General features: G+C 57.3%; 1 protein-coding gene across 6 annotated transcripts in view; it reads left to right on the forward strand.

Moving 5' to 3' along the window:
- The window catches only part of MAEA (macrophage erythroblast attacher, E3 ubiquitin ligase), a 52494-nt gene extending 27102 nt beyond the window's left edge, over nt 1–25392 (forward strand). For 2 of the 6 annotated variants that reach the window (XM_004038321.4, XM_004038323.5), the window contains exons 4-9: nt 6633–6755; nt 13663–13739; nt 18992–19100; nt 21905–22038; nt 23618–23813; nt 24329–25392. In XM_004038321.4, the coding sequence (XP_004038369.1) occupies nt 6633–6755; nt 13663–13739; nt 18992–19100; nt 21905–22038; nt 23618–23813; nt 24329–24424 (735 nt within the window). In that variant the 3' untranslated portion in view covers nt 24425–25392. Of the gene's footprint in view, nt 1–6632; nt 6756–13662; nt 13740–18991; nt 19101–21904; nt 22039–23617 lie in introns of all 6 variants that reach the window. The other 4 variants (XM_004038322.4, XM_055384312.2, XM_063705161.1 and 1 more) reach the window with 3 other exon arrangements.
- Nucleotides 25393–27514: the final 2122 nt, after the last annotated feature.

Below are 27514 nucleotides of genomic sequence, written 5' to 3' on the forward strand. Positions count from 1 at the left end.
GCCCTCTGGCACCTTTGGGCCAGGTTAGCTGGGGCGGCCTCTCTGCCATCGGTCAGTTGTCCACTGCCGTGGGGGCCCATGGCAGTTGGAGCCTCCCAGACCAGCACTTGGGCCCGTCGCCCTTGCCCCTGTCCAGATCCCGCTGTGGGAGCACAGCCTCACCTGACTCGGATTAAGGTGGCGTCCGTGTTCCATTTGACTGAGATGACAACACTTGAGAACCTCTCAGGCAGGACTTGTGCGAGAGGATTGTGCCCCATGGCCCTGTCCCGGGCCCAGCCTCCCCATGCCCAGCCATGCGCCTGGCCCCACAGGCCTCCCTCCCATGCTGCTCCCCTGCCATGGCTCCTCAGCCCACCTCCTCCCTGCTTCTGTCTAACCAGGGGTCTTCTCTCTTTCCACGGCTTAAATCCCACCCACATGTGTGTGGCTCCCACCTGGGGCATCATGGGCCTCAGCCCTGGCTGCATTCAACCCCAGCACAAGGCTCCCTTCCCAGCCTTGGAGGCGGCCTCACATTGTGCAGTCCAAGGCCTCGGGTGCCCGTGGGGCCACACTCACCCCCCCATGCAGCCATCTGCAGGCCCTGCTGGCTCACAGCCTCCCCTACACTCCTGTCACGCTCCTGCCCAGCTCCCCCGCCTTGCGGCACTCCAGACTCACCCCCAGGCCCACCCGGCCCCACACTCCCAGACTCACCTGCAGGCCCACCCTGGCCCCACACTCTAGACTCACCCCCAGGCCCACCCTGGCCCCCACACTCCAGACTCACCCGCAGGCCCACCCGGCCCCACACTCCAGACTCACCCCCAAGCCCACCCTGGCCCCCACACTCCAGACTCACCCGCAGGCCCACCCGGCCCCACACTCCAGACTCACCCGCAGGCCCACCCTGGCCCCCACACTCCACACTCACCTGCAGGCCCACCCGGCCCCACACTCTAGACTCACCCCCAGGCCCACCCCGGCCCCCACACTCCAGACTCACCCACAGGCTCACCCTGGCCCCCACACTCCAGACTCACCCACAGGCCCACCCTGGCCCCCACACTCCACACTCACCTGCAGGCCCACCCGGCCCCACACTCTAGACTCACCCCCAGGCCCACCCCGGCCCCCACACTCCAGACTCACCCACAGGCTCACCCCGGCCCCCACACTCCAGACTCACCCGCAGGCCCACCCTGGCCCCCACACTCCACACTCACCTGCAGGCCCACCCGGCCCCACACTCTAGACTCACCCCCAGGCCCACCCCGGACCCCACACTCCAGACTCACCCACAGGCTCACCCCAGCCCCCACACTCTGGACTCACCCGCAGGCCCACCCTGGCCCCCACACTCCACACTCACCTGCAGGCCCACCCCGGCCCCCACACTCCACACTCACCCCCAGGCCCACCCCGGCCCCCACACTCCAGACTCACCCACAGGCTCACCCCGGCCCCCACACTCCAGACTCACCCGCAGGCTCACCCCGGCCCCCACACTCCAGACTCACCCCCAGGCCCACCCCAGCCCCCACACTCTGGACTCACCCGCAGGCCCACCCCGGCCCCCACACTCCAGACTCACCCGCAGGCCCACCCGGCCCCACACTCTGGACTCACCCGCAGGCCCACCCGGCCCCATACTCCGGACTCACCCGCAGGCCCACCTGGCCCCACACTCTAGACTCACCCCCAGACCCACCCGGCCCCACCCTCTTGCTGGCTCCTGTCCCCACCTGACCCCACCCTCTTGCTGGCTCCTGTCCCCACCTGACCCCACCCTCTTGCTGGCTCCTGTCCCCACCTGGCCCCACCCTCTTGCTGGCTCCTGTCCTCACCCGGCCCCACCCTCTTGCTGGCTCCTGTCCTCACCCGGCCCCACCCTCTTGCTGGCTCCTGTCCTCGGCATTTGTCCCGCACCTCGTTGAGCTTCTCTCAGAAGCTGCCCTGGGCGGAGCGGCACCCTCCCACCCATGCCTTCTCCCCACTGCTGCACGGCCTCCCTGCTCCTGTGTGTGTGGTGTCCGTCCTGCCCTCCAGGAGGGGAGTGGCGAGCAGCTGCCCAGTGGGCAGGGTGAGCGAGTGAGTCTTCGTGTCCTGGAGGCCCTCACTTGCCCAGACCTGCACAGTGCTGTTGCTCTCGGCACCGCTGGGGTATGGCGTCTCGGTTCACAAGTGTGAGTGTGACGTGTCACAGCTGTGCCATGAGTTGATCTGCCACATGGCAAAGTGCACTGATCCTCTGCGGTGACCGCGGCTGGTGCTCCTGGGTGCCCTGCAGTCTTGTTGAGTTTCCGAAGTCTCCAGGTCATGACTCGCAGCCACTCCAGTGTGCACCCAACATTCTCGTCGCTGGACGGGGTCGTCTGTGATGCCTCTGCCGAGCTGCCCACTGGGCTGCTGTGGCCCCCATCTGGTGCCATTTTTCCTCCACCTGGGTGTCAGGGAAGGGCATTCTCGCCTGCACCTGCCCAGGCTCATGTGACGGACAGTGGGGCCAGCACATGTCTGCTCCGGTGCCCCGTCCCACGTGCCTGTCCCACCCACCCGCCCGCCTCCCTGGCCCCGTGTGCCCGGCTTCCCCCAATGCACAGGCCCTCACTCCGTGCTGCCCATATGTCCTGGCTGCCTGGGGCGGCCCACCGTGTGTTCACAGATGACCTAGCCATCCTCTCCTAAACGCCCAGCACATTGTCCTTGGGACCTACGGGGTGTGGCCAAGCAACCTGGCGGTGGCTGCTGAAGCATAAGCTGTGGGTGCCCCTGGCCCAGGGAATGTGCACTGTGTTGGGGGAGAGAGGTGTGAAGTGAAAGAAGGGGGTCCTGTGGTGGGCACAGGTCACGCGTTCCACAGAAGTGCGTAGAGCAGGGTGGATATGGGAGGGCTGATGATTCTAAGGCCAGTTGGAGTAGGCCTCAGCAGGGTGAGACAGGCTAGACTCGAGGTGTTGGGGTGCCCTGAGCGTGTCTGTCCCAAAGAGGGCCTGGAGCTGCTGTGTGGAAGAAGGTGGGCGTGTGGAACCCATGAGGACTGGGTTGGGGGGGAGGGGTTCTTTCCGCTGAGATGCTCCGGAGGGCGTTGAGCTGAGGAATCGCTTTTGACCACAGGTGACCACGGCACTAGGAAGCCCTGGGGAAGGTGCTGCTGTGGCCGAGGGGGGAGCTGCCAGGTTGTGGAAATGTAAACCCCGTCTGCGCTGGTCAGACCTGGACTTCCTGTAGGGGGCGCCATGAAATTCCCACGTGGGACCCCAGTTTCCTACCTGTGCATCAAAATTCCTGTGCACCAAAATTGGAGACGTGACAAACTTAGGAAAATAACCTCATGCTCTGGATTGGAGCAAGGTCCCAGACGAGACAGGACAGGAAGCTGCTGCCGGGGGAAGGCCACCCAGGAACAGGACAGGAAGCTGCTGCCCAGGGAAGGCCACCCAGGAACAGGACAGGAAGCCTGCTGCCGAGGGAAGGCTGCCCAGGAGGGGCAGAACAGAGTCCTCAGTGTGGCTGGTGCTGTGCGCCTGCCTGTGCCGCCTTAGGCTGGACGCAGGGCTTTGAACCCGTAATCCTAGCACTCTGGGAGGCTGAGGCGAGCGGATCCGTTGAGCCCAGGAGTTTGAGACCAGCCTGGGCAGCAAAGTGAGAACCCTTCTCTACAAAATTTTTTTCAAATTAGCTGGGAGTGTTAGTGGGTGCCTGGGGTCCCAGCTACTCTGGAGGCTGCAGTGGGAGGATCACTTGAGCCCAGGAGGTGGAGGCTGCAGTGAGCCAAGATTGCACCACTGCACTCCAGCCTGGGCAACAGGACAACACCCTGTCTCAAAACAAACAAACAAAAGTCAGCATGAGCATTTCGTGTGAGACAGAAAACCAGTTCACTTACATGGTTTCCAGTTTCAGTTGACGTACGAGCCTGCTGCCAGCTGGCCTCACATCTTTCATGTGACTCTCACAACCGGAGACCCGGACATTGGAGAAACCCTCAGAAAGAGAGATCCAGCTGGGTTCAGACCCCGAGGCTGTGTGGATGGGACATGAGGCAGGATATAGACCAGGAGCCACCTCCTGAAATTTAGAGCAAAACTACAAAACAAGGCCTTTGGGAGACCAGGGTGGGAGCATCACTTGAGCCCAGGAGTTCAAGACCAGCCTGGGCAATGTGGCAAGACCCTATTTGTATAAAAATAAAAAATTAACTGGGCATGGTGGTGTGCGCCTGTAGTCCCAGCTACTCAGGAGGCTGAGGTGGGATGATCACTTGAGCCCAGGAATTTGAGGCAACAGTGAGCCGTGATCTCACCACTGCATTCCATCCAGTCTGGACAAGAGAGCGAGACCCTGTCTCAAAAAAAAAAAAAAATGGTTTTTCAAGTTGCAAAACAAAGCAAGACTTTGTGGGAGACCCAACATTCGCCTGCCCTGAAGGGGCTTCAGAAAAGAAATCATCAAAGCAAACATGCAAGAAAACACTATGAAGGGGCTTCAGAAAAGAATCATCAAAGCAAACATGCAAGAAAACGCTATGAAGGGGCTCCAGAAAAGAAATCATCAATGCAAACATGCAAGAAAACGCTATGAAGGGGCTTCAGAAAAGAATCATCAACATGCAGGAAAACGCTATGAAGGGGCTTTAGAAAGAAATTATCAAAGCGAACGTGCAAGAAAACGCTATGAAGGGGCTTCAGAAAAGAAATCATCAAAGCAAACGTGCAAGAAAACGCTATGAAGGGGCTTCAGAAAAGAAATCAAAGCAAACATGCAAGAAAACGCTATGAAGGGGCTTCAGAAAAGAATCATCAACATGCAGGAAAACGCTATGAAGGGGCTTTAGAAAGAAATTATCAAAGCGAACGTGCAAGAAAACGCTATGAAGGGGCTTCAGAAAAGAAATCATCAAAGCAAACGTGCAAGAAAACGCTATGAAGGGGCTTCAGAAAAGAAATCAAAGCAAACATGCAAGAAGACGCTATGGAGGGGCTTCAGAAAAGAAATCATCAAAGCAAACGTGCAAGAAGACACTATGGAGGGGCTTCAGAAAAGAAATCATCAAAGCGAACGTGCAAGAAGACGCTATGGAGGGGCTTCAGAAAAGAAATCATTAAAGCAAACATGCAAGAGGCCGGGCACGGTGGCTCACGCCTGTAATCCCAGCACTTTGGGAGGCCGAGGCGGGCAGATCACGAGTTCAGGAGATCGAGACCATCCTGGCTAACACGGTGAAACCCTGTCTCTACTAAAAATACAAAAATTTAGCTGGGCATGGTGGCGGGCGCCTGTAGTCCCAGCTACCCGGGAGGCCAAGGCAGGAGAATGGTGTGAACCCAGGAGGCGGAGCTAGCAGTGAGTGGAGATTGCGCCACTGCACTCCAGCCTGGGCGGCAGAGCGAGACTCTGTCTCAAAATAACAAACAAAAGCACACATGCAAGAAAACACTATGAAGGGGCTTCAGAAAAGAAATCATCAAAGCAATTGTGCAAGAAAACGCTATGAAGGGGCTTCAGAAAAGAAATAAAGCAAATGTGCAAGAAAACGCTATGAAGGGGCTTTAAAAAAGATATCATCAAAGCAAACATGCAAGAAAACGCTATGAAGGGGTTTCAGAAACAAGAAACCGTTAAAGAAAAGATGCAAGAAAACAACACTATGAGGGGTTTCAGAAAAGAGAAATCATCAAAGCAAACATGCAAGAAAACGCTATGAAGGGGTTTCAGAAACAAGAAATCATGAAAGAAAAGGTGCAAGAAAACAACATTATGAGGGGTTTCAGAAAAGAGAAATCATCAAAGAAAACAGCGCATCTGTGAGGCCGGTGGTCCAGACGTGGGGCTGTGGGACCCAAGTGGTGAACTGTGGCCTCATCCTGGGCCGTTGGGTCCTGGGCTATGTGCAGGCAGAGGTGCTGTCCTTGGTCCCACTGGGGAAGGTCGGGAGTCATTGCTGCTGAGGACCACCTGAGCGCTTGCCCCCAGCCTTGCCGTGCCTGGTGGAGCCCCATACCAGCTGCTGTCCTGCCCCTGCCAGAGACCATGGGTTCCACTGCTAGGCACTGAGCACCCACCCCCTGTGCCTGGCCACTAGTGGAGACTTGATGCTAACTAAGCCTGGGTTACTCTGTTTTTTTTGGGGTTTTTTTTGTTTTTTTTTTTTTGTTTTCTTTGCTTTCATATAAATCATTGGTTGTAACTACCGTGATATTAGCCATAAGTTTATGTATTATTTAGCATGTTATTATTTGCTTACTGTTGATTTTGAAATGAGGGGGCTGCCCAGGGAGGGGCTGTAGATGTGCTGGGGGGCTGTGGGGAGTGGAGACGGGGCCACCTGGCATGTGGCCTGGCCCTGCCTGCATGTGTGTCTCAGCAGCTCCTCTCCATGGACAGGTGGGGCCAGCCTGGCTCCCTTGCCCGGCTATGGCTGCTGTCTACGTGAGCGTCTGACCTTTTGGTCCTTGGGGGCTGTTCTGTTCCTAGGATCTCAGAGCGGCCCTGAGTAGTCCACGAGTGCAGACCCACAGTGTGGACTGGAGATACATCTCGAGCGGTGGCCGGTGCTGGGCCTGCCTCATGGAGGCTGGGGTGTGGGAGGGTGGCATGGGGGCCTTGAGCCAGCACATTCTGATCAGGTGCTGCTTCCTTCCTCTAAGGACCTAGTGAATATTGAGATGTTCCTGACGGCCAAAGAGGTGGAGGAGTCCCTGGAGAGGCGTGAGACGGCCACCTGCCTGGCCTGGTGCCATGACAACAAGTCCCGGCTCCGGAAGATGAAGGTGCACGGACTCCCAGGTTGGGGTGGGAGTGGGTCGGGGCCGAGGCTGCACCACCTGCCCTGGAGCCAGCACCCCCTTGTCTGGTGGTTCACGGTAGTTTGGTTTTGGTTTGTAAGGTGGGGGTTGGGTTTGGGAGTTTTTTTGGTGGCTGTGTTACACTTTTAGGCTAAAATCTGGAAAAATGCACCTCATTTGGCATTACAGTTTCTGTACACCTGGCATGAGGCTCAGAAGGGGTGGGTTACAGGAGGCTGACCACGTGCACACAGCGTGTTGGGGCTGCTGGGCTTAGAGCCTGGAGACAGATCAGTCCTGCTCCATGGGGGTACTCTGTGCGCTCCCTGCACTCAGTTATAGACACAGAAAAGCTGGTTGGGAAGTCATTCTCCATCTGCGAGGCTGCAGAGCTCTGGGCTGTGATATTGTTAATGAATACCCACTTTTCTTTTCTTTTTTTTTTTCTTTGAGACGGAGTCTCACTTTGTCGCCAGGGTGGAGTGCAGTGGCACGATCTTGGCTCACTTGCCTCCAGTGTTCAAGCGATTCTCTTGCCTTGGCCTCCTGAGTAGCTGGGATTATAGGCATGTGCCACCATGCCCAGCTAATTTTTGTATTTTTAGTAGACATGGGATTTCACCACGTTGGCCAGGATGGTCTTGATCTCCTGACCTTGTGATCCACCTGCCTCAACCTCCCAAAGTGCTGGGATTACAGGCATGAGCCACCGTGCCCGGCGGAGTACCGACTTTTCTAGAGACCAAAAGAAGCTTAAGAAATGGACTCCTAAAGGACAAAATTTAAACCTGCTTATTAAAAGGCATTGTCACCCTAGGGGCTTGCAGAAATGTTTTAACTTATGTTAACACTTCTGCCTCCATTAGCAAAACTTTTCTGTTTTCTAAACTGAGCGCTGCTTTAACCTCACCCTGGCTGAGTTTGGCAGGGTGCACGCAGTTACCAGCCAGGAGTGACACACTGCCACTCAGGGCCGCCAAAACAAGCACGAAGCAAAGACGGGACGAAAAAGTAGAGCGGCTAGTGGCTCCCCTAAAGAGAGTTTGGACCTTGGTATGGAAACCCTAAAAGGAAAGCCAGAATTGGTATGTAACCTGCGGCCCCACCACACAGTGCCAGCCCCACACTCCCTCCCAGGGAGCCGGCACACACCTCACAGTGGGAACTCCGCCAGGGCCGTTTCCTGTGGATGTCAGAGGGAAGATAGGTTCTTGGTGCTGCCAGGATATTTCTGCAAGCCCTAATTACCTGCCAGACAGTGTTGCTGGAGGGTGTTGGGGGCTTGCCACGAGCACACGACCTGTCTGAAGCTGCTGTGGGGACAGGCAGGGCCAGGACTCGGGGCCCTGAATGCATGCCTGGGGGACGAGTGTGCCTGGTGTTGGATGAAGTTGAGATTGAATGCCTGGTGGATGAGCATGCCTGGTGTTGGATGAGTTGAGGTTGGGTGAGCATGCCTCGTGTTGGATGAGTTGAGATTGGATGAGCATGCCTGGTGTTGGATGAAGTTGAGATTGGATGCCTGGTGGATAAGTGTGTCTGGTGTTGGATGAAGTTGAGATTGGATGCCTGGTGGATGAGCATGCCTGGTGTTGGATGAGTTGAGGTTGGGTGAGCATGCCTCGTGTTGGATGAGTTGAGACTGGATGAGCGTGCCTGGTGTTGGATGAAGTTGAGATTGGATGCCTGGTGGATGAGTGTGTCTGGTGTTGGATGAAGTTGAGATTGAATGCCTGGTGGATGAGCATGCCTGGTGTTGGATGAGTTGAGGTTGGGTGAGCATGCCTCGTGTTGGATGAGTTGAGATTGGATGAGCGTGCCTGGTGTTGGATGAAGTTGAGATTGGATGCCTGGTGGATGAGTGTGTCTGGTGTTGGATGAAGTTGAGATTGAATGCCTGGTGGATGAGCATGCCTGGTGTTGGATGAGTTGAGGTTGGGTGAGCATGCCTCGTGTTGGATGAGTTGAGACTGGATGAGCGTGCCTGGTGTTGGATGAAGTTGAGATTGGATGCCTGGTGGATGAATGTGTCTAGTGTTGGATGGAGTTGAGATTGGATGCCTGGTGGATGAGCATGCCTGGTGTTGGATGAGTTGAGGTTGGGTGAGCATGCCTCGTGTTGGATGAGTTGAGATTGGATGAGCGTGCCTGGTGTTGGATGAGTTGAGATTGGATGCCTGGTGGATGAGCGTGCCTGGTGTTGGATGAGTTGAGATTGGATGAGCGTGCCTGGTGTTGGATGAGTTGAGATTGGATGCCTGGTGGATGAGCGTGCCTGGTATTGGATGAAGTTGAGATTGGATGCCTGGTGGATGAGCGTGTCTGGTGTTGGATGAGTTGAGATTGGATGCCTGGTGGATGAGCGTGTCTGGTGTTGGATGATTTGAGATTGGATGCCTGGTGGATGAGCGTGTCTGGTGTTGGATGAGTTGAGATTGGATGCCTGGTGGATGAGCGTGTCTGGTGTTGGATGAGTTGAGATTGGATGCCTGGTGGATGAGTGTGTCTGGTGTTGGATGAGTTGAGATTGGATGCCTGGTGGATGAGCGTGCCTGGTATTGGATGAAGTTGAGATTGGATGCCTGGTGGATGAGCGTGTCTGGTGTTGGGTGGAGTTGAGATTGGATGCCTGGTGGATGAGCGTGTCTGGTGTTGGATGAGTTGAGATTGGATGCCTGGTGGATGAGCGTGTCTGGTGTTGGATGACTTGAGATTGGATGCCTGGTGGATGAGCGTGTCTGGTGTTGGATGATTTGAGATTGGATGCCTGGTGGATGAGTGTGCCTGGTGTTGGATGAGTTGAGATTGGATGAGCATGCCTGGTGTTGGATGAGTTGAGATTGGATGAGCGTGCCTGGTGTTGGATGAGTTGAGATTGGATGCCTGGTGGATGAGCGTGCCTGGTATTGGATGAAGTTGAGATTGGATGCCTGGTGGATGAGCGTGTCTGGTGTTGGATGAGTTGAGATTGGATGCCTGGTGGATGAGCGTGTCTGGTGTTGGATGACTTGAGATTGGATGCCTGGTGGATGAGCGTGTCTGGTGTTGGATGATTTGGGATTGGATGCCTGGTGGATGAGCGTGTCTGGTGTTGGATGAGTTGAGATTGGATGCCTGGTGGATGAGTGTGTCTGGTGTTGGATGAGTTGAGATTGGATGCCTGGTGGATGAGCGTGCCTGGTGTTGGATGAAGTTGAGATTGGATGCCTGGTGGATGAGCGTGTCTGGTGTTGGATGAGTTGAGATTGGATGTCTGGTGGATGAGTGTGTCTGGTGTTGGATGATTTGGGATTGGATGCCTGGTGGATGAGCGTGCCTGGTGTTGGATGAGTTGAGATTGGATGCCTGGTGGATGAGCGTGTCTGGTGTTGGATGAGTTGAGATTGGATGCCTGGTGGATGAGCGTGTCTGGTGTTGGATGAGTTGAGATTGGATGCCTGGTGGATGAGCGTGCCTGGTATTGGATGAAGTTGAGATTGGATGCCTGGTGGATGAGCGTGTCTGGTGTTGGATGAGTTGAGATTGGATGCCTGGTGGATGAGCGTGTCTGGTGTTGGATGACTTGAGATTGGATGCCTGGTGGATGAGCGTGTCTGGTGTTGGATGAAGTTGAGATTGGATGCTTGGTGGATGAGCGTGCCTGGTGTTGGATGAGTTGAGATTGGATGAGCGTGCCTGGTGTTGGATGAGTTGAGATTGGATGCCTGGTGGATGAGCATGCCTGGTATTGGATGAAGTTGAGATTGGATGCCTGGTGGATGAGCGTGTCTGGTGTTGGATGAAGTTGAGATTGGATGCTTGGTGGATGAGCGTGCCTGGTGTTGGATGAGTTGAGATTGGATGAGCGTGCCTGGTGTTGGATGAGTTGAGATTGGATGCCTGGTGGATGAGCATGCCTGGTATTGGATGAAGTTGAGATTGGATGCCTGGTGGATGAGCATGCCTGGTGTTGGATGAGTTGAGATTGGATGCCTGGTGGATGAGTGTGCCTGGTGTTGGATGAGTTGAGATTGGATGCCTGGTGGATGAGCATGCCTGGTGTTGGATGAAGTTGAGATTGGATGCCTGGTGGATGAGCGTGTCTGGTGTTGGATGAGTTGAGATTGGATGCCTGGTGGATGAGCGTGTCTGGTGTTGGATGACTTGAGATTGGATGCCTGGTGGATGAGTGTGCCTGGTGTTGGATGAGTTGAGATTGGATGAGTGTGCCTGGTGTTGGATGAAGTCGAGACTGGACGGGGCCTGAATCCATATTTGCATGCTGTCCAGAAATGCGCCCTGACGACTCCAAATGACACGAAAACATGCCCGGTACGAGATGCAGCCGAGCCAGTCGGGTTACACGGCTGTCTGTGCAGTCTGCTCACATGTGCACGCACGCCGGGGGGTGTGTGGGGAGGCAAGGAGGAGCCAGACTGTGCTCTAACGGGTCCCTGGGACCAGCTGTGCGAACCTAGATGGGAAAAGAAACTTGAGGCCCAAGTTTGACCTGGCTGAGAGATGGATTTCATAGGCATGGGTGGGTGAGTGGCCCTGAAGGCCACTGAAGCAGTGATTTGTTTGCTGCACGTCTGTGCGAAAGCCACACGGAGCCATCAGTGTGGGCGCCTGTCGCAGGGCGGACACAGCCTTGTTGGCGCTCCACGCTGTATGGGACAGTGTAAACTCGGTGTTTTAGATTTGGGTCTGAATACCTAAGTTTCACGACATAGACACACTTACATATTAGTGGACCCATTGAAAGTAACCTACTAGAGCAAAAGGTGTCATTGAAAAGCAGGTTTGAGGTGTCTTTTGTGTGAAGCGGTAACCTAGAGGGGGCCCAGAGTCCTGCTCTTCTAGAGCAACCCCTCGGCAGCTGTGTCCTGCCTTTAGACAGAGCCCCGGCACTCGCCTGCTGTAGACAAGGCAGCCATCAGGCAGCCCCTGGGAGGCAGGTGGGGCCCTGGTGGGGAGCCTCTGTCTCTTCCCGCTGGCCCTTCCCTTCCTCTCCTGCCGGGCTGCCTCTGAAGGGAGCGGAGTGAGTGCTGACCGAAGTCTGCCTGCTGATTAGTGGGGTGGGGACTCGGGACCCTGGGATGACTTTGTGCCTCTCAGCTGATTTGTACCAAGCCTGGCACTCCCCACCCAGAGCCTGTGCCACTGCTGGGGTCAGAGACAGTCCTCCTGCCCCAGCTTGGAGCAAGCCTGTGAGTTCTGCGTCCAGCCTGTTGACCCGTCTGTCTAGGGACACAGGGTGATGAGGGGCTGAGGGTACAGGGCAGAGGCAGCAGGACAGGGACCTGAGCCCCTCTGAGCCCCTGGAAGGCAGGTGGCCCCCGGGGGGGTCTGGGCAGCCCAGTCCTCCCCACACCCACGCGGAGCCACTGCTGTGGGTGCTCTGTGCGTCGGGGCAGCAAGTCTGGCAGGTGGGGTGGGCTGGAGCACAGGTGGCTCCTCAGAAAGCTCAGTGGGAAAAGCTCTGGGAAGTGGAAGTGATGAGCTTCAACTTAAATGCAGTGGTCCGGGGTGGATTCATCTGCCACGTGGAGTTTCTGTTCATGCCGTCCTGAGAGCCAGGCCATGTGAACCCAGAGTGACACGCGGCCCCAGCCCAAGACTCGCTCCGTGGTGCCCACGCCTATATCCTGTTTCCGGGGTGAAGCCCTGAGAATGTCCTGAAACCACACGGAAGATCTTACGGTTTAGACGGACGTGTCACTTCCGTAGAATCCGCGTCTCATCTTGGATGACTGTGGTCAATGTTGCCGCTGCCCGCACCCCAGCCACAAGTCTCGGCCCACATTGGACTGAGGTTGCTGAGATTTCAGACTGAGGGTTGGGCTTCCCTTAGGTGCACGTGAGAGGCTCATAGGCAGACACATGTGGGACTTGGTCCTGCAGGAGCTTCCCCCCGGCCCCCGCCTCAGGCATAGTGCCTTCAGCCAGCAGCCCCAACTCGGCCTCTCTCCGTCTTCTACACATCCTGGAAGCGCCCTCCCTTCACGCGAGCCGCCCCTCGGCCTCACAGCCACCTAGGACCTCAGTGTCCCCTGGGCCAGGCCTCCGTTCCACGTGCCACCCGCCTGGGGCCTCGGCACCGGCCCTGGCTTCTGCCCGCCGTGTTCTCGCCAGGTGTCTGTGCGGTCCCCCGTCCATAACCTCAGTGCAGGCGCTCCCCGCCCTACCGACCTGGGTCCTGCCTGCTCCAAGCTTGCTTCTCTGCCTCATGCCCCTGTGAGGCACCAGCCAGCAACCCCACATGTGGTCCCTGTCTCTTCCCCACCCTGCCAACCTGGGTCCTGCCTGCTCCAAGCTTGCTTCTCTGCCTCATGCCCCTGTGAGGCACCAGCCAGCAACCCCACATGTGGTCCCTGTCTCCTCCCCACCCGGGGCATCAGCACCTTGGGACAGGACTTGCCCACGTTCTCCCAGAACAGCCCCGGGCTCAAGCCAGCACCCAGTCTACATTCGGGATAGTTGGGTCCAGAGGCCCGGTGGGAATGTAGAGGAAGCAGTGGCCTCAGGGCGGGACCCAGGAAGCTGCTTTGTCCTTGCAGAGGGGTTGGTGCCTTTGCTCCAGCAGCTGCACCTGCTGCTCTGCCCTCCCAGCTGTGCTCCTGGAAGCGCCCTGAGTGCCCCGGCCTTCGGGTTGAAATGCTGGGCGGCTGCACGCCCCACCGCAGCTGCAGGAGCAGGGGCGGGACTCACATTCAGAACCCAGTGTTCCCTGGAAAGTCTGCTGCAGGTTAAAGTGGCAGCTGCAGCCTCAGCCCTGCCTTCCCCGTGCCTGTGAGAGAGGGGTTCAGAGGTTTGGTTGTGGGGTCTGCTGGTGGACATGCGGGTGCGGCACCCGGGCACCTGGGCTCTGTGGGATGTGCTGTCTAAGCCCTCGTCTTGTCTTTGCCCTCAGAGCTGCCTGGAGTTCAGCCTCAGAATCCAGGAGTTCATTGAACTCATCCGGCAGAATAAGAGACTGGACGCTGTGAGGTAGGCATTGCGGACGTGCGTCTCCTCGAGGGAGGGCAGGATGTTCGGCTGCAGCCCCTGCCGGCCCTCCCTGTCGTGGTCTGGGTCCTGGGACGTCCCCTGGGTCTTGAGTCTGACCCCTGCCCGCTCAGGTGGCTGCTTCTCCCACTGTTCCTGAATGGGACTTGGGGAGTGAGGCCTGGAGCCTGGCAGGGCCCCCACCAAGGTGTGACCCCAGGTGGGCATCCAGACCCCCGTGGCTGCCAGGGGAACCAGCTTTGAGGTCCCGACCGTCCACGTAAAACACGTGGATCAGGCTCCCGGCACCCCCTTTCCACGTTGGAAAGTGCCGCCAGCCTCAGTAGCTGGGAGTGTCTCTGACGTGTGGTCCTCAGGTAGCTCCAAGCGTCCTGAGCTTGGGAATGTCTCTCAGCGTCATCGGGGAGTGTTGACAGCGTGTGATGAGGGCACTTCTGGGTTCTCCGGCCTGTCTCCGACCCAAGGGCGGCGTGCAGTGAGCTGAGGCCAGCGGCGCCCTGGTGGTCAGGCCTGAGAAGGGGATGCTGGCTGTCACTGTGGCTCAGCCCAGTTGGGGTACACGGCGTCTGCAAAGTAAGAGAGGCTGTCCGCTGGCTCCCCAGAGTGGGCACCGTCAGGCAGCGGTGGTCCCTGGCCTGGGCAGTGTCGGCCAGTTCGTGCTCACCCCGTCTCGGGGCAGGGCTGCTCCTTGAGTGCTAGGTCGTCTCACTCACTTTTGTGGAGGTTCCTGAGTGGCCAGGCCTTGCGGTGACGCTTGAGTTGCTGTGTGGGGTGTGTGGGCCTGGCTGGCCCTCAGCTCCCGGGCGAGTGCCCAGCAGGTGTGTTTGCCAGGAGGGGGAGCCTGTCCATGCCCACAGAAACCCGGCCGCGATTCCATATCCACCTGCAGTGGGCCGGGTGGCCGAGTGTTCCACAGAGGGCCCATTTGGAGAAGTGGGCATCTCGCGATGAGGTGCTGAGGGTGGTCCCCAAGACGCACGGCAGAACCACAACAAGTCCCCGCCCTCGCGTGGACCCTGGAGAGGCCCGGGGTCCTGCTCCGGCTCCTGATGCCGACCCGGGCGCATGGTGGCAGGTCAGGCCTCGTCTTCATGCACGAGGGAGCCAGGCCTGAGCCAGGCCTGTGACGGGGTCCCTTCTGTGGCTGAGAGGGCTAAAGCGGGGATCTCGGGACCCGGGCCAGCGGAGAGTGGCGTGTGAGTGTTGCGGGGACACGGCCAGGGGCGCCCTGTCAAGAGGAGGGGCTCCCGCTCTGCTCTGGCCTCCGTGTGGCCTCGGTGCCTGTGTCGCTGGCTTCTGTCCGGCGGCAGTCTTCTTCCATCCCGAGTCAGCCTCCGTCTCCTTGAGGGCCCCGGCCACTGTCAGCCCTGGAGTCTGAAAACAAAACGTGTCCATCCCGGAGTCCCTCTGTCACAGGTGTCTTCATCTAGGCGGCAGCTGTTTCCACATAGGGTCTGTTGACCTGTTACCCCACTCCGCATGGGGTCTATTTGCCTGTGTTACCCCGGCTCCGTGTAGGGTCTATTTGCCTGTGTTACCCCCGCTCCGTATACGGTCTGTTTGCCTGTGTTACCCCGGCTCCGTGTAGGGTCTGTTTACCTGTGTTATCCCTACTCCGCGTAGGGTCTCTGCCTGTGTTCCCCCGCTCTGGGTAGGGTCTATTTGCCTGTGTTTCCCCTACTCCGTGTAGGGTCTATTTGCCTTGTTCCCCCTGCTCTGGGTAGGGTCTATTTGCCTGTGTTACCCCCACTCCGTGTAGGGTCTGTGTGCCTTGTTCCCTCCACTCCGGGTAGGGTCTGTTTGCCTGTGCTCCCCCCGCTCTGGGTAGAATCTGCCCTAGAGACTCGCGGGGCCTCCACCTCATAATGTCTGAGCCGAGCTCAGAGTGTGCCCTCTGCGGCCTCGTCTGTTGCAGGGGAGCAGGCAGGTCCCAGGAAGTGCGTGTCCTTCGTCCCCCACGCAGACACGTGCTGCCTCGAAGCCTCAGCCGCCAGCCGGGCAGGTGTGGCAAACAACACCCCAGTGTCTCGGGGGCAGGCGCAGTGTGAGCTACATCCTCTGCTGGGGCCATCTTGGGAGTGGTTCTCCAGGTGCCAGGGCCTGGTCAGGGAAGTCCGGCCTCAGCTCAGCGTGGCCCTGAGCCACCCACAAGGCACACGGGAACTGGGCTGGGGTGGCAGGTGGGGCATCGGCAGGACATTTGTGGGGTGAGGGAGTGCGGGTGTCTGGCTGGGAGCCCAGAGGGTGGTGTGTATCACTGAGGCTGGACAAGAGGGAAGGCAGAGAAGCCTGGCCGCGTGTCTCCTGAGGGCTCCAGGCAGGGCCCTCTCACCTGCTGCCAGGGTCCCAGCCCGCAGGAGCTTCCCGTCCACCTCTGAACTCACGGTCCACATGGCGCTGGAGCGTCGGGCACCATCTACAGGGCTTGAGGCCAGCAGCCTAGCCTCTGGGTCCACTGGGGCAGGCGAGGTGAGTCCTGCTGTCTGTGGAGCCAGCGTGCTGGGCCGGGCAGGGGGCCTCGTTGGCTGGAGTGGCTGCAGCTCCGCCCTGCCTGGGGCATTTGTGGGTTTTTGCGAAATGCAAAAGTATGAGCTGCTAGTGATTAACTTTTAACGCCTTTAATTTTTAGTAAATGAGTAAGTGAATCCCTGACCCCAGGCGGCTGGGACCTGGCCTGTACTTCATGGGCTTTGTGTGAGCAGCTCCGTGCCATCTGTCGCACACCCACACCTCAGCCTGGCCAGGCACAGTTTAGGAATTTGTCTTCTGGGTGTTTTCTCTCTCTCTCTCTCTCTTCTCTCTCCGTGTGTGTGTGTGTGTGTGTTTTGAGATTGAGTTTTGCTCTGTTGCCTGGCACAATCTCAGCTCACCGCAACCTCCGCCTCCCGGGTTCAAGTGATTCTCCTGCCTCAGCCTCTGAGTAGCTGGGATTACAGGCGCCCACCACCATGCCCGGCTAATTTTTGTATTTTTAGTAGAGATGGGGTTTCACCATGTTGGCCAGGCTGGTTTTGAACTCCTGACCTTGTGATCCGCCCACCTTGGCCTTCCAAAGTGCTGGGATTACAGGCGTGAGCCACCGTGCCTGGCCCGTGTGTTTATATTTTTAAAGAAAAATGGATGTTTTTGTGTTTCTTATGTTAGCTGCATTTAGTTTGTTAAAGAAAAGTCACGGTTTTGTTTCCTCTGTGTCCTGTGGATGCACACCGTGCTGTTCTCCCCGGACCTGCTCTGAGGGCCCCACATCTCGGCTGCAGTTCTCTGTGTGTTGGGGCTGAATGCTGGCATCAAATGATCCGAAAAGAGTCAGCCGCCACTGTTAGGTTTTCTGTTTCTGTCTTGGGGTCAGGATTTGTGGATCACGGAGCTGGGGTGCGAGGTGAGGCAGCTTGTTAGGCGGACAGTGTCTGTCTGGGGTTTGATTGATGGTGAGATAAGACGCGTAAACCAGGTCATGCAAATGAGATCTTGTAGATGTCAACCACAGAGATTAAATTTCCTCTCTTCAGCAGCTCTGGGAGGAGGTGAGATGCCCGTTGGCCGTGTTCTGTGCACGTCTTGGCGTGTGACGAAGGGTGACTTGTCTCCAGAGATGGAATGAGGAGGTTGGGTGGGGCTCCTCCTGGACTCAGACCCACGCTCACCCACGCGCTCCAGGAGGGGGATGCATGGGCACTGGAATCTCGGATGGCCGTCCCCAGCCCCTGCACACGCACCCTGCGGGGTCAGCCATGTGGACTCACCCCCGACTCCCAGTCCCTGTATGCACCCTGTGGGGTGGGCCGTGTGGATTCACCCCCGACTCCCAGGCCCTGCACACGCCCTGCGGGGTCAGCCGTGTGGACTCCCCAGGCTGGGTCCCAAGCCTGGACGCCCCCAACTCCCTGCTGCCCCGGGCTCTCCTGGTGGTGCTTCCACCACGTGGTCCCCGTGCTATCCATCAAGGGGCTGCTGGGCCACCTCCTGCACTAACTCCAGTCTCTGCCAGACACTGCATCTTCTCCAAGGCCACCGTGAGCGCCTGGCACCTCCTCAGCCCTGTGTTCCTGGGTACATGCCTTGTTCTGGACAGCACAGGGCTGACTCACACATGGGACTTGAGGCCCCTGGTTCTGTGCATTGGGGTCGCTTTGGCAGAGGGGCCCTGAGGGCTGAGAACGTGGGGTGCACAGGGGCCCGTGTGAGGGTCAGGACATGGGGGTGCAGGCCCTCAGGACAGCCAGAGGGACAGTGACCCTGTGTGTGTGGGGGGTATGAGAATGGGGGCCCTGGGGGTGAGCCGGTGCCCGCTGGTCAGCTTGAAAGGGACCTGTTATGTTCTGCTTTGGTTTCTTGGTTGCCCAGCCTTAGACTGGAGTGGGGTTCTGGCCTGGAGTAGGCCTGTGTGCATCCCGCAGAGTTGGCTCAGGAAAGATCGTGGCTGCATGTGGTGTGTGGCACGCTCAGGGCTGAGAGGGCTGGGCCGGATCTGCAGGGAGTCCAGCCTGTGGGCTGAGGGAGGCTGTTCTTCGGAAGGTTGTGCTGGGCGTCACTGCCAAACAGCAAGGACTGCAGTTGAGAAGACTACACGTTCTTGGTCCGCTGGGGCTGCGGGGTCCATGGGGGCGAGCATCCGGGGAGAGTGGGAATCCTCAGGGTTTGGGTTCCTTGTAAACCAGAATCACTTTGGAGAGGCCTCGGGGGCAGGTGCCATTTGCAGTTCTGGTGTTTTCCGTGGGTTGTGTGTGTGGCTTGGGTGCCCTGTCCCCTGGAGGAAGGAGTGTCTGGTAGCTGCTCCTCCAGCCTCTGGTGAGCCGCACCTCCCGCCATTCCAGCCCCACCCAGCAGGTCGGCTTGGAGTGAGGCGATTACTTTGTACCTAGACTCTGACATAAAAGTTGTTAGCTCAGATTTTTCAACTTAAAAATGCAGGCTGGGTGCAGCGGCTCATGCCTATAATCCCAGCACTTTGGGAGGCCGGGGCAGGAAGATGGCTTGAGCCCAGGAGTTGGAGACCAGCCTGGGCAACACAGCGAGAATCTGTCTCTAACAAGATGTTTTTTACATTAGCTAGGTGTGGTGCTGCTCATCTGCGGTCTAAGCTTCTCGGGAAGATCGCCTGAGCCTGGGAGTTCGAGGCTACAGTGAGCTGTGACTGTGCCACTGCACTGCAGCCTGGGTGACAGAGTGAGACCCTGTCTCTAAAAGTTAAAATTAAAATGCAAACTTAAATGTGCCAAAATGTTGTTTTTTAGACATGCAAGAAAGCACTTCAGCCAAGCAGAAGGGAGCCAGCTGGACGAGGTGCGCCAGGCCATGGGCATGCTGGCCTTCCCACCCGACACGCACATCTCCCCGTACAAGGTAGGGCGTGCGTCCCTGGGGTCGGTGTCATGCTAGGGTGGGGATCCAGGGTGTGTCTCTGGTCTGTAGCTGCTTCCACACATGGGGCGGGACGTGAGGGCCCCATCCCAGCCACACAGCCTGTCCAGCCTGCCAAGACAAGCTTTTCTTGTTTGACTCCCATTTTGCTCATAAGAAATTTGAATCAGGGCTGTGTGTGGTGGCTCACCCCTGGAATCCCAGCACTTTGGGAGGCTGAGGTGGGAGGACTGCTTGAGCCCAGGGGTTTGAGACCAGCCTGGGGAACATAGTGAGACCCCACCTCTACAAAAAAAATTTTTTTGAAAATTAGCTGGGCATAGTAGCACCTGCCTATAGTCCAGCTACCCAGGAGGCTGAGGTGGGAGGATCACTTGAGCCCATAAGGTTGAGGCTGCAGTGAGCCGAGATTGTGCCACTGCACTCCAGCTGGGGTGAAAGAGCAGGGCCTTGTCTCCAAAAAAAAAATAAAAAGCAATTGAGAAAGGTTCAGGAAGCCTTTCAGCCTGGAGCGTTCAGCCGGGGCCCAGCTTCCTTGCCTGTTTCCCTGGTTCTCCTTTCTCTGCAGCCCCTGAGTCAGGAGTTAGGCTGCACCGTCTTCCGTGGTTCTTTCTCTTGCTGACGCTTTGTATTTTATCTGTAAATATTGGAGCCTCCGACTCTCCGTGGTAACTGGGGTAGGGTTGGGGGTTCTGCCATCACTAACCAGGCACCCTGTGCTCAGACCTGGCCCCAACCCAGCAGCTGGCTGCTCCTGGGTGAGTGGCTCCACTCTGCACCCGTGCCCACCCCTGCACCCACCCCATGCCCACCATGTGCTCACCCCCCTGCCCACCCCCATGCCCGTGCTCACCTCTGCACCCACCCCCATGCCACCCCCGTGCCCATGTGCTCACCCCCGTGCCCACCTGTGCTCACTCCCGTGCCCATGTGCCCACCCCTGCACCCACCCCCGTGCCCGTGTGCTCACCCCTGCACCCATCCCCATGCCTACCGTGTGCTCACCCCCATGCCCACCCCATGCCCATCCATGTGGTCACCCCTGCATCCACCCCCGTGCCCACCGTGTGCTCACCCCCATGCCCACCCCTGTGCCCACCATGTGCTCACCCCTGCACCCACCCCCGTGCCCACCCCTGTGCTCATCACACTGGGAACAGTTTCAGTTCCTGGAAAAGGGGGAAGCAGATAAAACCTCCTGGAGTTGACAGTTTGTTCTCTGAGCCTGGCGCCAGTCTCTGTCAGAGGCAGGGGTGTTTCCCGGCAGCCCCCACCTGCCACCCTGTAAGGACTGCAAAGCCCTGGGCAGACCCAGACCTGCTGCCTTCTGAAAGCTGCTGGAAGCTTTCTCAGCCTGAATTCTCCTGGATCTCAGGCGTTTGGGACATCTCATAATAAATCATCATTAGGTCATGAGGATCTTCAGGGGTGGGGTCTGAGCTTCCCGGATTGAGTTGGCGCCTTGTTTCTCTCACTTGCTCTGGAGAGGATTTTGTTAGAAATGCAGGAAAGGCTGACCCATACAGGGGGCTGAGACTTCAGGCCTAGGCCGGGTGGAGCATGCACCTCTCACCGGACGCAGCCCTGCAGTGTGGTAAAGAGGGAGGCAGGCAGTGCCAGCCCCAAGGCTCATCTGTTGCCAGATTCAGGGGGCAAAACCGTGTCTCGTGGCAGGAACATGGGCCCCGTTGCCATGGGTCAGGCAAGAAACAGAAGGAAGCATTTTGTTCAGAGAATGGCAGAAGCCACCAGAGGCCCAGAGGCAACCAGTCCTGGGGAGTGAGGATGCCAGGAGCTGTTCCTTCTCAGTGAGGACCTTCTGGACTGTGGGCTTCCTCCCTTGTAGACTTTGATTTTTAGACAAAAATGAGATTAAAAACAGCCTTTAAAAATGTTGGAGTTAAGTGTGGTGTTTACCCTAAACTGAGACTGAGAAGCTTACAGAGACTGATGGGTGACGTCCCCTGATGACCACCTCCCCTCCCTCCAGGTGTGGCCGTCTCCCCCCAAGCTAGAGACTGAGTGGCCTTTCTGGGTTGATGTGAAGGTTTTTCTCTCCTGTGCTCACACACACTCTCTCTCTTAAGTCTAAACCTGAGGTTATTTAGGGACAGACATTCATCAGGTTTAATTTTCTGTTCTGTGATGCTTTAACCTAACATGGACAGGCTGTTTTCCATTTCATACATGATTTCTCTGAAGTAAGAGTTTTTACACCTAATGCTCTGAGGGGCACTCTGCACTGAGCTGTCCTTCCAGCTGTGTGAGTCTTATTTTTTGTCACAGTGCACAGGATGCACACATTCCAGATCATTCAAGTTGATTCACAAGTGAGTGTAGCAGAGTTAAGTCAGCACCAGCCCTGTGGCATGTTGAAATCAGAGTTAAGTCAGCACTCATCCCGCAGCATGTTGAAATCAGAGAGTTAAGTCAGCACCGGCCCCACAGTGTGTTGAAATCACAGAGTTAAGTCAGCACTCATCCTGCAGCATGTTGAAATCGGAGTTAAGTCAGCACTCACCCCACAGCATGTTAAAATCAGAGTTAAGTCAGCACTCATCCCACTGCGTGTTGAAATCAGAGTTAAGTCAGCACTCATCCCACTGTGTGTATCAGTCAACACTTGAGGGAGTTATGCTTTGTGCTGACCCTTAGTGCAAAGTGTGTCGGTCATTGGGGGATGGCTGTGGGCCGATGGCACCTGCCTCACCATGGCCCACGTTTTTAAGCTGTCCCAGGAGCTTCCCTGGGAGCATCCCCAGGACCCTCTGCCCTCTGTCTTCCAGGACCTTCTGGACCCTGCACGGTGGCGGATGCTGATCCAGCAGTTCCGGTACGACAACTACCGACTACACCAGCTGGGAAACAACTCTGTGTTCACCCTCACCCTGCAGGCCGGCCTCTCAGCCATCAAGACACCGTATCCTACCTCCCGTGCACAGTGCGGTTTGCCCTGGGGTTGGCGTCTTTGGTCATGTTTTAACACGCTGACCCTGCACCTTGCCACTCTTGTCCTCCCACCACAGACAGCCCCGAGCTCCCGTGTGCTGCACTTGCGTGGTGTCTGGATGGTCGGGGTGGGGCCGTGTTGAGGGGCCTCGGATGCGTCGTGCAGCCTTCACTCTGGGAAGTGGCACGCTTCCTCTCTCATCATCTCAGAGGCCGCCGTGGGCATTGATCTAAAAGCCCGATTTTGATGTGTTCTGGCAGCTGGGAGATTACCATTCAGAATAGTTTTCCTGTGTGATTAGTTTTCCTGTGTGATTACCAAGAACCTTGCCTGTGACTGACTCTGCCCTGCCTGTGACTGACTCTGTCCCGCCTGTGACTGACTCTGTCCCGCCCGTGACCGACTCTGTTTGCCTGTGACTCTGTCCCTGCCTGTGACTGACTCCATCCTGCCTGTGACTCTATCCCACCTGCAACTCACTGAGTTCCTGCCTGTGACTCACTCGGCTCCCGCCTGCAACGGACTTGGTCCCTGCCTGCGACTCACTGTGGCCCTGCCTGTGACTGAGTCTGTCCCGTTTGTGACTGATTCCTTCCTGTGACTGACTCTGTCCCACCTGCAACTGACTTCTTCCCGCCTGTGACAGACTCTGCCCCCGCCTGCAACTGAGTCTGTCCCTGCCTGCAACTGAGTCCATCCCGCCTGTGACTCTGTCCTCGCCTGTGACTGACTCCGCCCCTGCCTGTGACTGACTGCCTTGGCCTGTGACTGACTCTGCCCCTGCCCTGTGACTGTCTCACCTGTGACTGACTCCGTCCTGCCTGTGACTGACTCAGCCTCTGACTCTGTCCCTCCTGTGACTGACTGTCCCTGCCTGTGACTGACTCAGCTTCTTACTGACTCACCCCCTGCCTGTGACTGACTCTGCCCTCACCTGTGACTCTGTCCCCACCTGTGACTGACTCTGTCCCCACCTGTGACTGACTCTCCCCACCTGTGACTGACTGTCCTCCTGCAACTGACTCTGTCCCCGCCTATGAATGTCTTTCATGTGACCTGCCTCAGGCCCAGAGGGCAGTGAGTGTTTTGGGATTGCCGCTGGTACCTGGCTGTGCCGGGGTATGAATGAGACTCAGGCCCCCTCCCTTGTCCCCTCTTTGTGGAACTCTGAGCGAGAGGGCTGGCGTGCTTGCCCACTGCCTGTTCCTAGGTGCCAGCAGAACGTCCCTGCTGGGTGGCTCTCGTCCTGCCTGGAGAGGTTGCGTGGCCGGGGAGAGGGCGGCGGGCGACGGAGCCACTCTGTGCCTGTGGTCCTGGTGCCGGAGGCCGGGGTGAGAAGGCGCAGGCTTCTTGTCTCCACCGAGGCCTCAGTGGGGCTGTTTAGCTGTCGAGTGCAGCACTTCCTGTGCCTCGAAAGACAGCCCCGTGTAGTCAGCATGGCGCCCACATAGCCAGAAGGGCACGCAGCCCAGGGCAGAGTGGCCACAGGGGGCTGGGCTCACCCCGGCTGCCCTGGGTGGCCCCCACCCTTCCTTGACCTGATGCTCAGACAGTGCTACAAGGAGGACGGCAGCTCCAAGAGCCCTGACTGCCCTGTGTGCAGCCGCTCCCTGAACAAGCTGGCGCAGCCCCTGCCCATGGCCCACTGTGCCAACTCCCGCCTGGTCTGCAAGATTTCTGGCGACGTGATGAACGAGAACAATCCGCCCATGATGCTGCCCAATGGCTACGTCTACGGCTACAATGTGAGGGGGGCAGGGCAGGGGGGCCAGGCTGGCACGCGTCACCATCGGGACAGGGCTGTGTGGGACGGGCAGGGCAGGGGGCCAGGCTGGCACGTGTCACCATCGGGACAGGGCTGTGTGGGACGGGCAGGGCAGGGGGGCCAGGCTGGCACACGTCGCCATCGGGACAGGGCTGTGTGGGATGGGCAGGGCAGGGGGGCCAGGCTGGCACGCATCGCCATTGGGACAGGGCTGTGTGGGATGGGCAGGGCAGGGGGGCCAGGCTGGCACACGTCGCCATTGGGACAGGGCTGTCCTCTCGCACCACCCTGCCTTAGCTTCATTTGAAATGGATGAAGGGGTGGGAAGGACAGGCGAGGTGGCCCCGGGATTTCTTTGGCAGGTGTGTCTTCGGGAAGGAACTTTGCCTGAGAGGATGAGTCATTCCCTGGTGGTTCATTGTGGGGATTTTCCATGGAAATCTGTGTGTACGTTGTATTCGCTTGCCTTAATGCATTCCCGGTTTTATTTTTCAGTCTCTGCTTTCTATCCGTCAAGATGATAAAGTCGTGTGCCCGAGAACCAAAGAAGTCTTCCACTTCTCACAAGCCGAGAAGGTGTACATCATGTAGGCCCCACGTCGTGAAGCGCACGCCTCGGGGACGGGCTGCAGCGGGCGGGGAGGCCACGCCTTCCTCCTGTCCCACGCTCCAGCCTGCCGCGGCGTTTCTGTTTCTTGCGACCAAAGATCAGTGAGCAACGATAAATACTCTTAGGAAGAGAGAAAATAAGGTTTCATAAGTTTGTACTTGAAAACATTTGGATTGGTAGGATTTTGTAACACGTCAACCATTTGATGCTTCTGAAAAGTACTTTCAACTTGCGAAGGAAACTCTTCTTTAAAGACTGACCTAAACACCGAGGGAAACTTTAGAACGTTTAAAATATAGGAGTGCGTGATTTCCCTGTGTTTTCAGTTTCTTTCCTTCTGTGAACGATGAGACTTGGAGAACGGGCTGGTCCTTCACCACTTCCTGTTGGCCGTGGCCCGGCCGGGGAAGGTGGCAGCGGCACTGGACTGACCTGCAGTGACCCGCGATGCCGCGCCATGAGGGACACTTATGGCTTCATTCGAGAGCTGCTGCCAAAACGCCTGGCGCCGCCACCGTCAGGGGCTGGCTTCGAGGACACCCGCCTGCCTCGCGGGCCGTGTCCGCGGGACTGTGTTCGTACATGCATAGTTTCGATATCACATCGCGGGGCTGTGTTCGTAGCTGCGTCGTTTCGATATCACACCCTCTGTGTGCCGCCTTACTTCCTGCTTCGAGAATGTATAACGTGGAAATCCACGGGACCAAGTTTCTGCAGAGGCCTTGCCGGATGGTTCCATAACTGTAGAGTCTAATTGCTATCCATTACAGAAATTAATCGTTCAGTTGAAAGAAGTACTGATGACTTTTCAAAACAAATGAACCACCGTAGCTGACAGAGAACCGTATCGTAGAGGTTTGTAGTTAGTGCTTATTTTTGCATGTTGATGTTGACTAGCTAATAAACTGTAAATGTAAACCATGCGAATAAAATGGTTTTCTATTTCTCATTTCCGTGTGAGCCGAGGCTGCCGTGCGTTTCTAACACCGAGGTTGTGTTCTGCTCCTCCCCGGGGCCCGGGCAGCATGGCGGGCATATGCGTAGCTTCTGGCACCACGGCCACCGGGAGTTGAGAAGCCGGCTGGAGGCCACTCCTGCCCGGACCGCAGTCCTCGTCTCGGGCGCTGCCCTGAGGCGTGATGGCCCCAGCGTCTTGAGGCCCCGGCTTGCAGCTGGATGACTCAGACACTGGTTCCTGGGACCCGCGGGCCATTGTCTGTTAGGGGTGGGGGCTCAGGCTGCAGCCACCAGCAAGCCTGGGCCTGCGGCTTGGGCTGAGTCTAGGGTTGGGCTAAGGAGGCCTGCGGGCTGTGGCCACTGGCCCTTCCCGCCACCGCCCACCCGTTCTCTCCAGTGCCCCGTCGCAGCTCCTGTGGCCAGCCTGGTGCCCCTTAGCCCATCTCTTACCCCATGGTGGCTGCCCTGGCCCCTCCACAGCACCCAGCTGGAACCCACCACATTCCCATGTGCTGTTCTTTGGAGTGCCCGTCCCCAGGTCAGCCCTTGGCCGAAGCAGACCCTGTGGCCCTACCGCCACGCAGCCGCCCCGGCCTCCACCGTCCTCACGTGCAGGGGCTTTCCTTGTCTTGCGTCTTGTTCTTTCCTTTTTAACTCGAGTAGAACATACTGGAGCACACACATTCTAAGTTCACATAACGAATTTCTGTGTAACATGCATGTAACCACCAAACAGACTGTTCCCAGCCCCTGGCCTTGCCCGGTCAATATCCTGGTCAGTCATCATCGGAGTGGTGCACCCCGGCCCTGAGCTCCTCGAACACAGAGCCACATGGCGTGGGTCCGTGGCTCAGCGTTACTCGGCGGCTCAGCCCTGGCACGGCAAAGTCTTGCCTGGTTACAGGCCTGTGCTCTCCAGGCAGAACAAGCGCAGCGGCCTGGCCCCTCTCCCGCCGGTGGACATCAGGCGGTGTCCAGGTAAAGCTGCCGTGAGCATTCCGGGAGGCGACCCTTGCTGGACGCATCATTCTTTTGTGGGGAGATGCCAAGGAGTTGCCATTGCTGGGCTACGTGTCCACTCAGCAGACACTGACGGTTTGCTAAAGGGGTTGCACCCACTTCTGCCCATCTGCTCCACATCCACACCAGCGAGTGGCACTGGGAGTCTTGAATGTGAGATGTTTTGTTGGTTGTGTTATCTCATTGTACTCTTTCTCAATTGAGGTAAAAATTACATACACCAAAATGCACATACAAGTAAAAGCTACTCAATGAGTCTTAATAAATGTACCTCCATGTGACCACCACTGAAGCCCAGGTATGGAACATCCCCATGGCCCCAGAAAGGGACCCCTTGTACCTTCTGAGTTATCCACAACCCCTACACACAATCATTGCTCTAATTTTTGTCACCGTAGGTGAGCTGTGCCTCCATAGGTGTCAGATGGTGGAATGTGGACACTGGTGGGTCTGGCTTGTTTCACTCCGCAGACGCTTGTGAGGTTCATGCCTGTTGCACATGTCAGCAGTTCCGTCCTTAAGTGTTGCTGAGTGGAGTGATAGTAATCCATGTATGCACAGACCACAGTGTACACCAGGCTGGAGTGCAGTGGCGCAATCTTGGCTCACAGCAATCTCTGCCTCTGGGGTTCAAGCGATTCTCCTGCCTCAGCCTCCCGAGTAGCTGGGATTACAAGTGCACACCACCACACCCAGCTAATTTTTGTATTTTTAGTAGAGACGGGGTTTCACCATGTTGGCCAGGATGGTCTCAATCTCCTGACCTCATGATCTGCCTGCCTTAGCCTCCCAAAGTGCTGGGGTTACAGGTGTGAGCCACTGCGCCCGGCCCGTATCCATTCTCGATAGACATCTGGGTTGTTCCCTATTTGGGGCTATGATAAGTAAACCTCTTATGAACATTCGTGTGCCAGTCTTCTTGCAGACATTATTTTCGTTTCTTTGGGAAGTAATTCTCTGGAAGTAGAAGGAACTGAGTCATGGTGTGTTTATGTTTAACTGTACCACAACTGCCAAAGATTTATCCAAAGTTGGTGGTAGTGTTTTACACTCCAGCAGCAGTGTGAAGATTCCAGTGGCCCCACATTGTTGTC

Source organism: Gorilla gorilla, chromosome 3 (assembly GCF_029281585.2).
Source record: "Gorilla gorilla gorilla isolate KB3781 chromosome 3, NHGRI_mGorGor1-v2.1_pri, whole genome shotgun sequence".
NCBI lineage: Eukaryota > Metazoa > Chordata > Mammalia > Primates > Hominidae > Gorilla > Gorilla gorilla.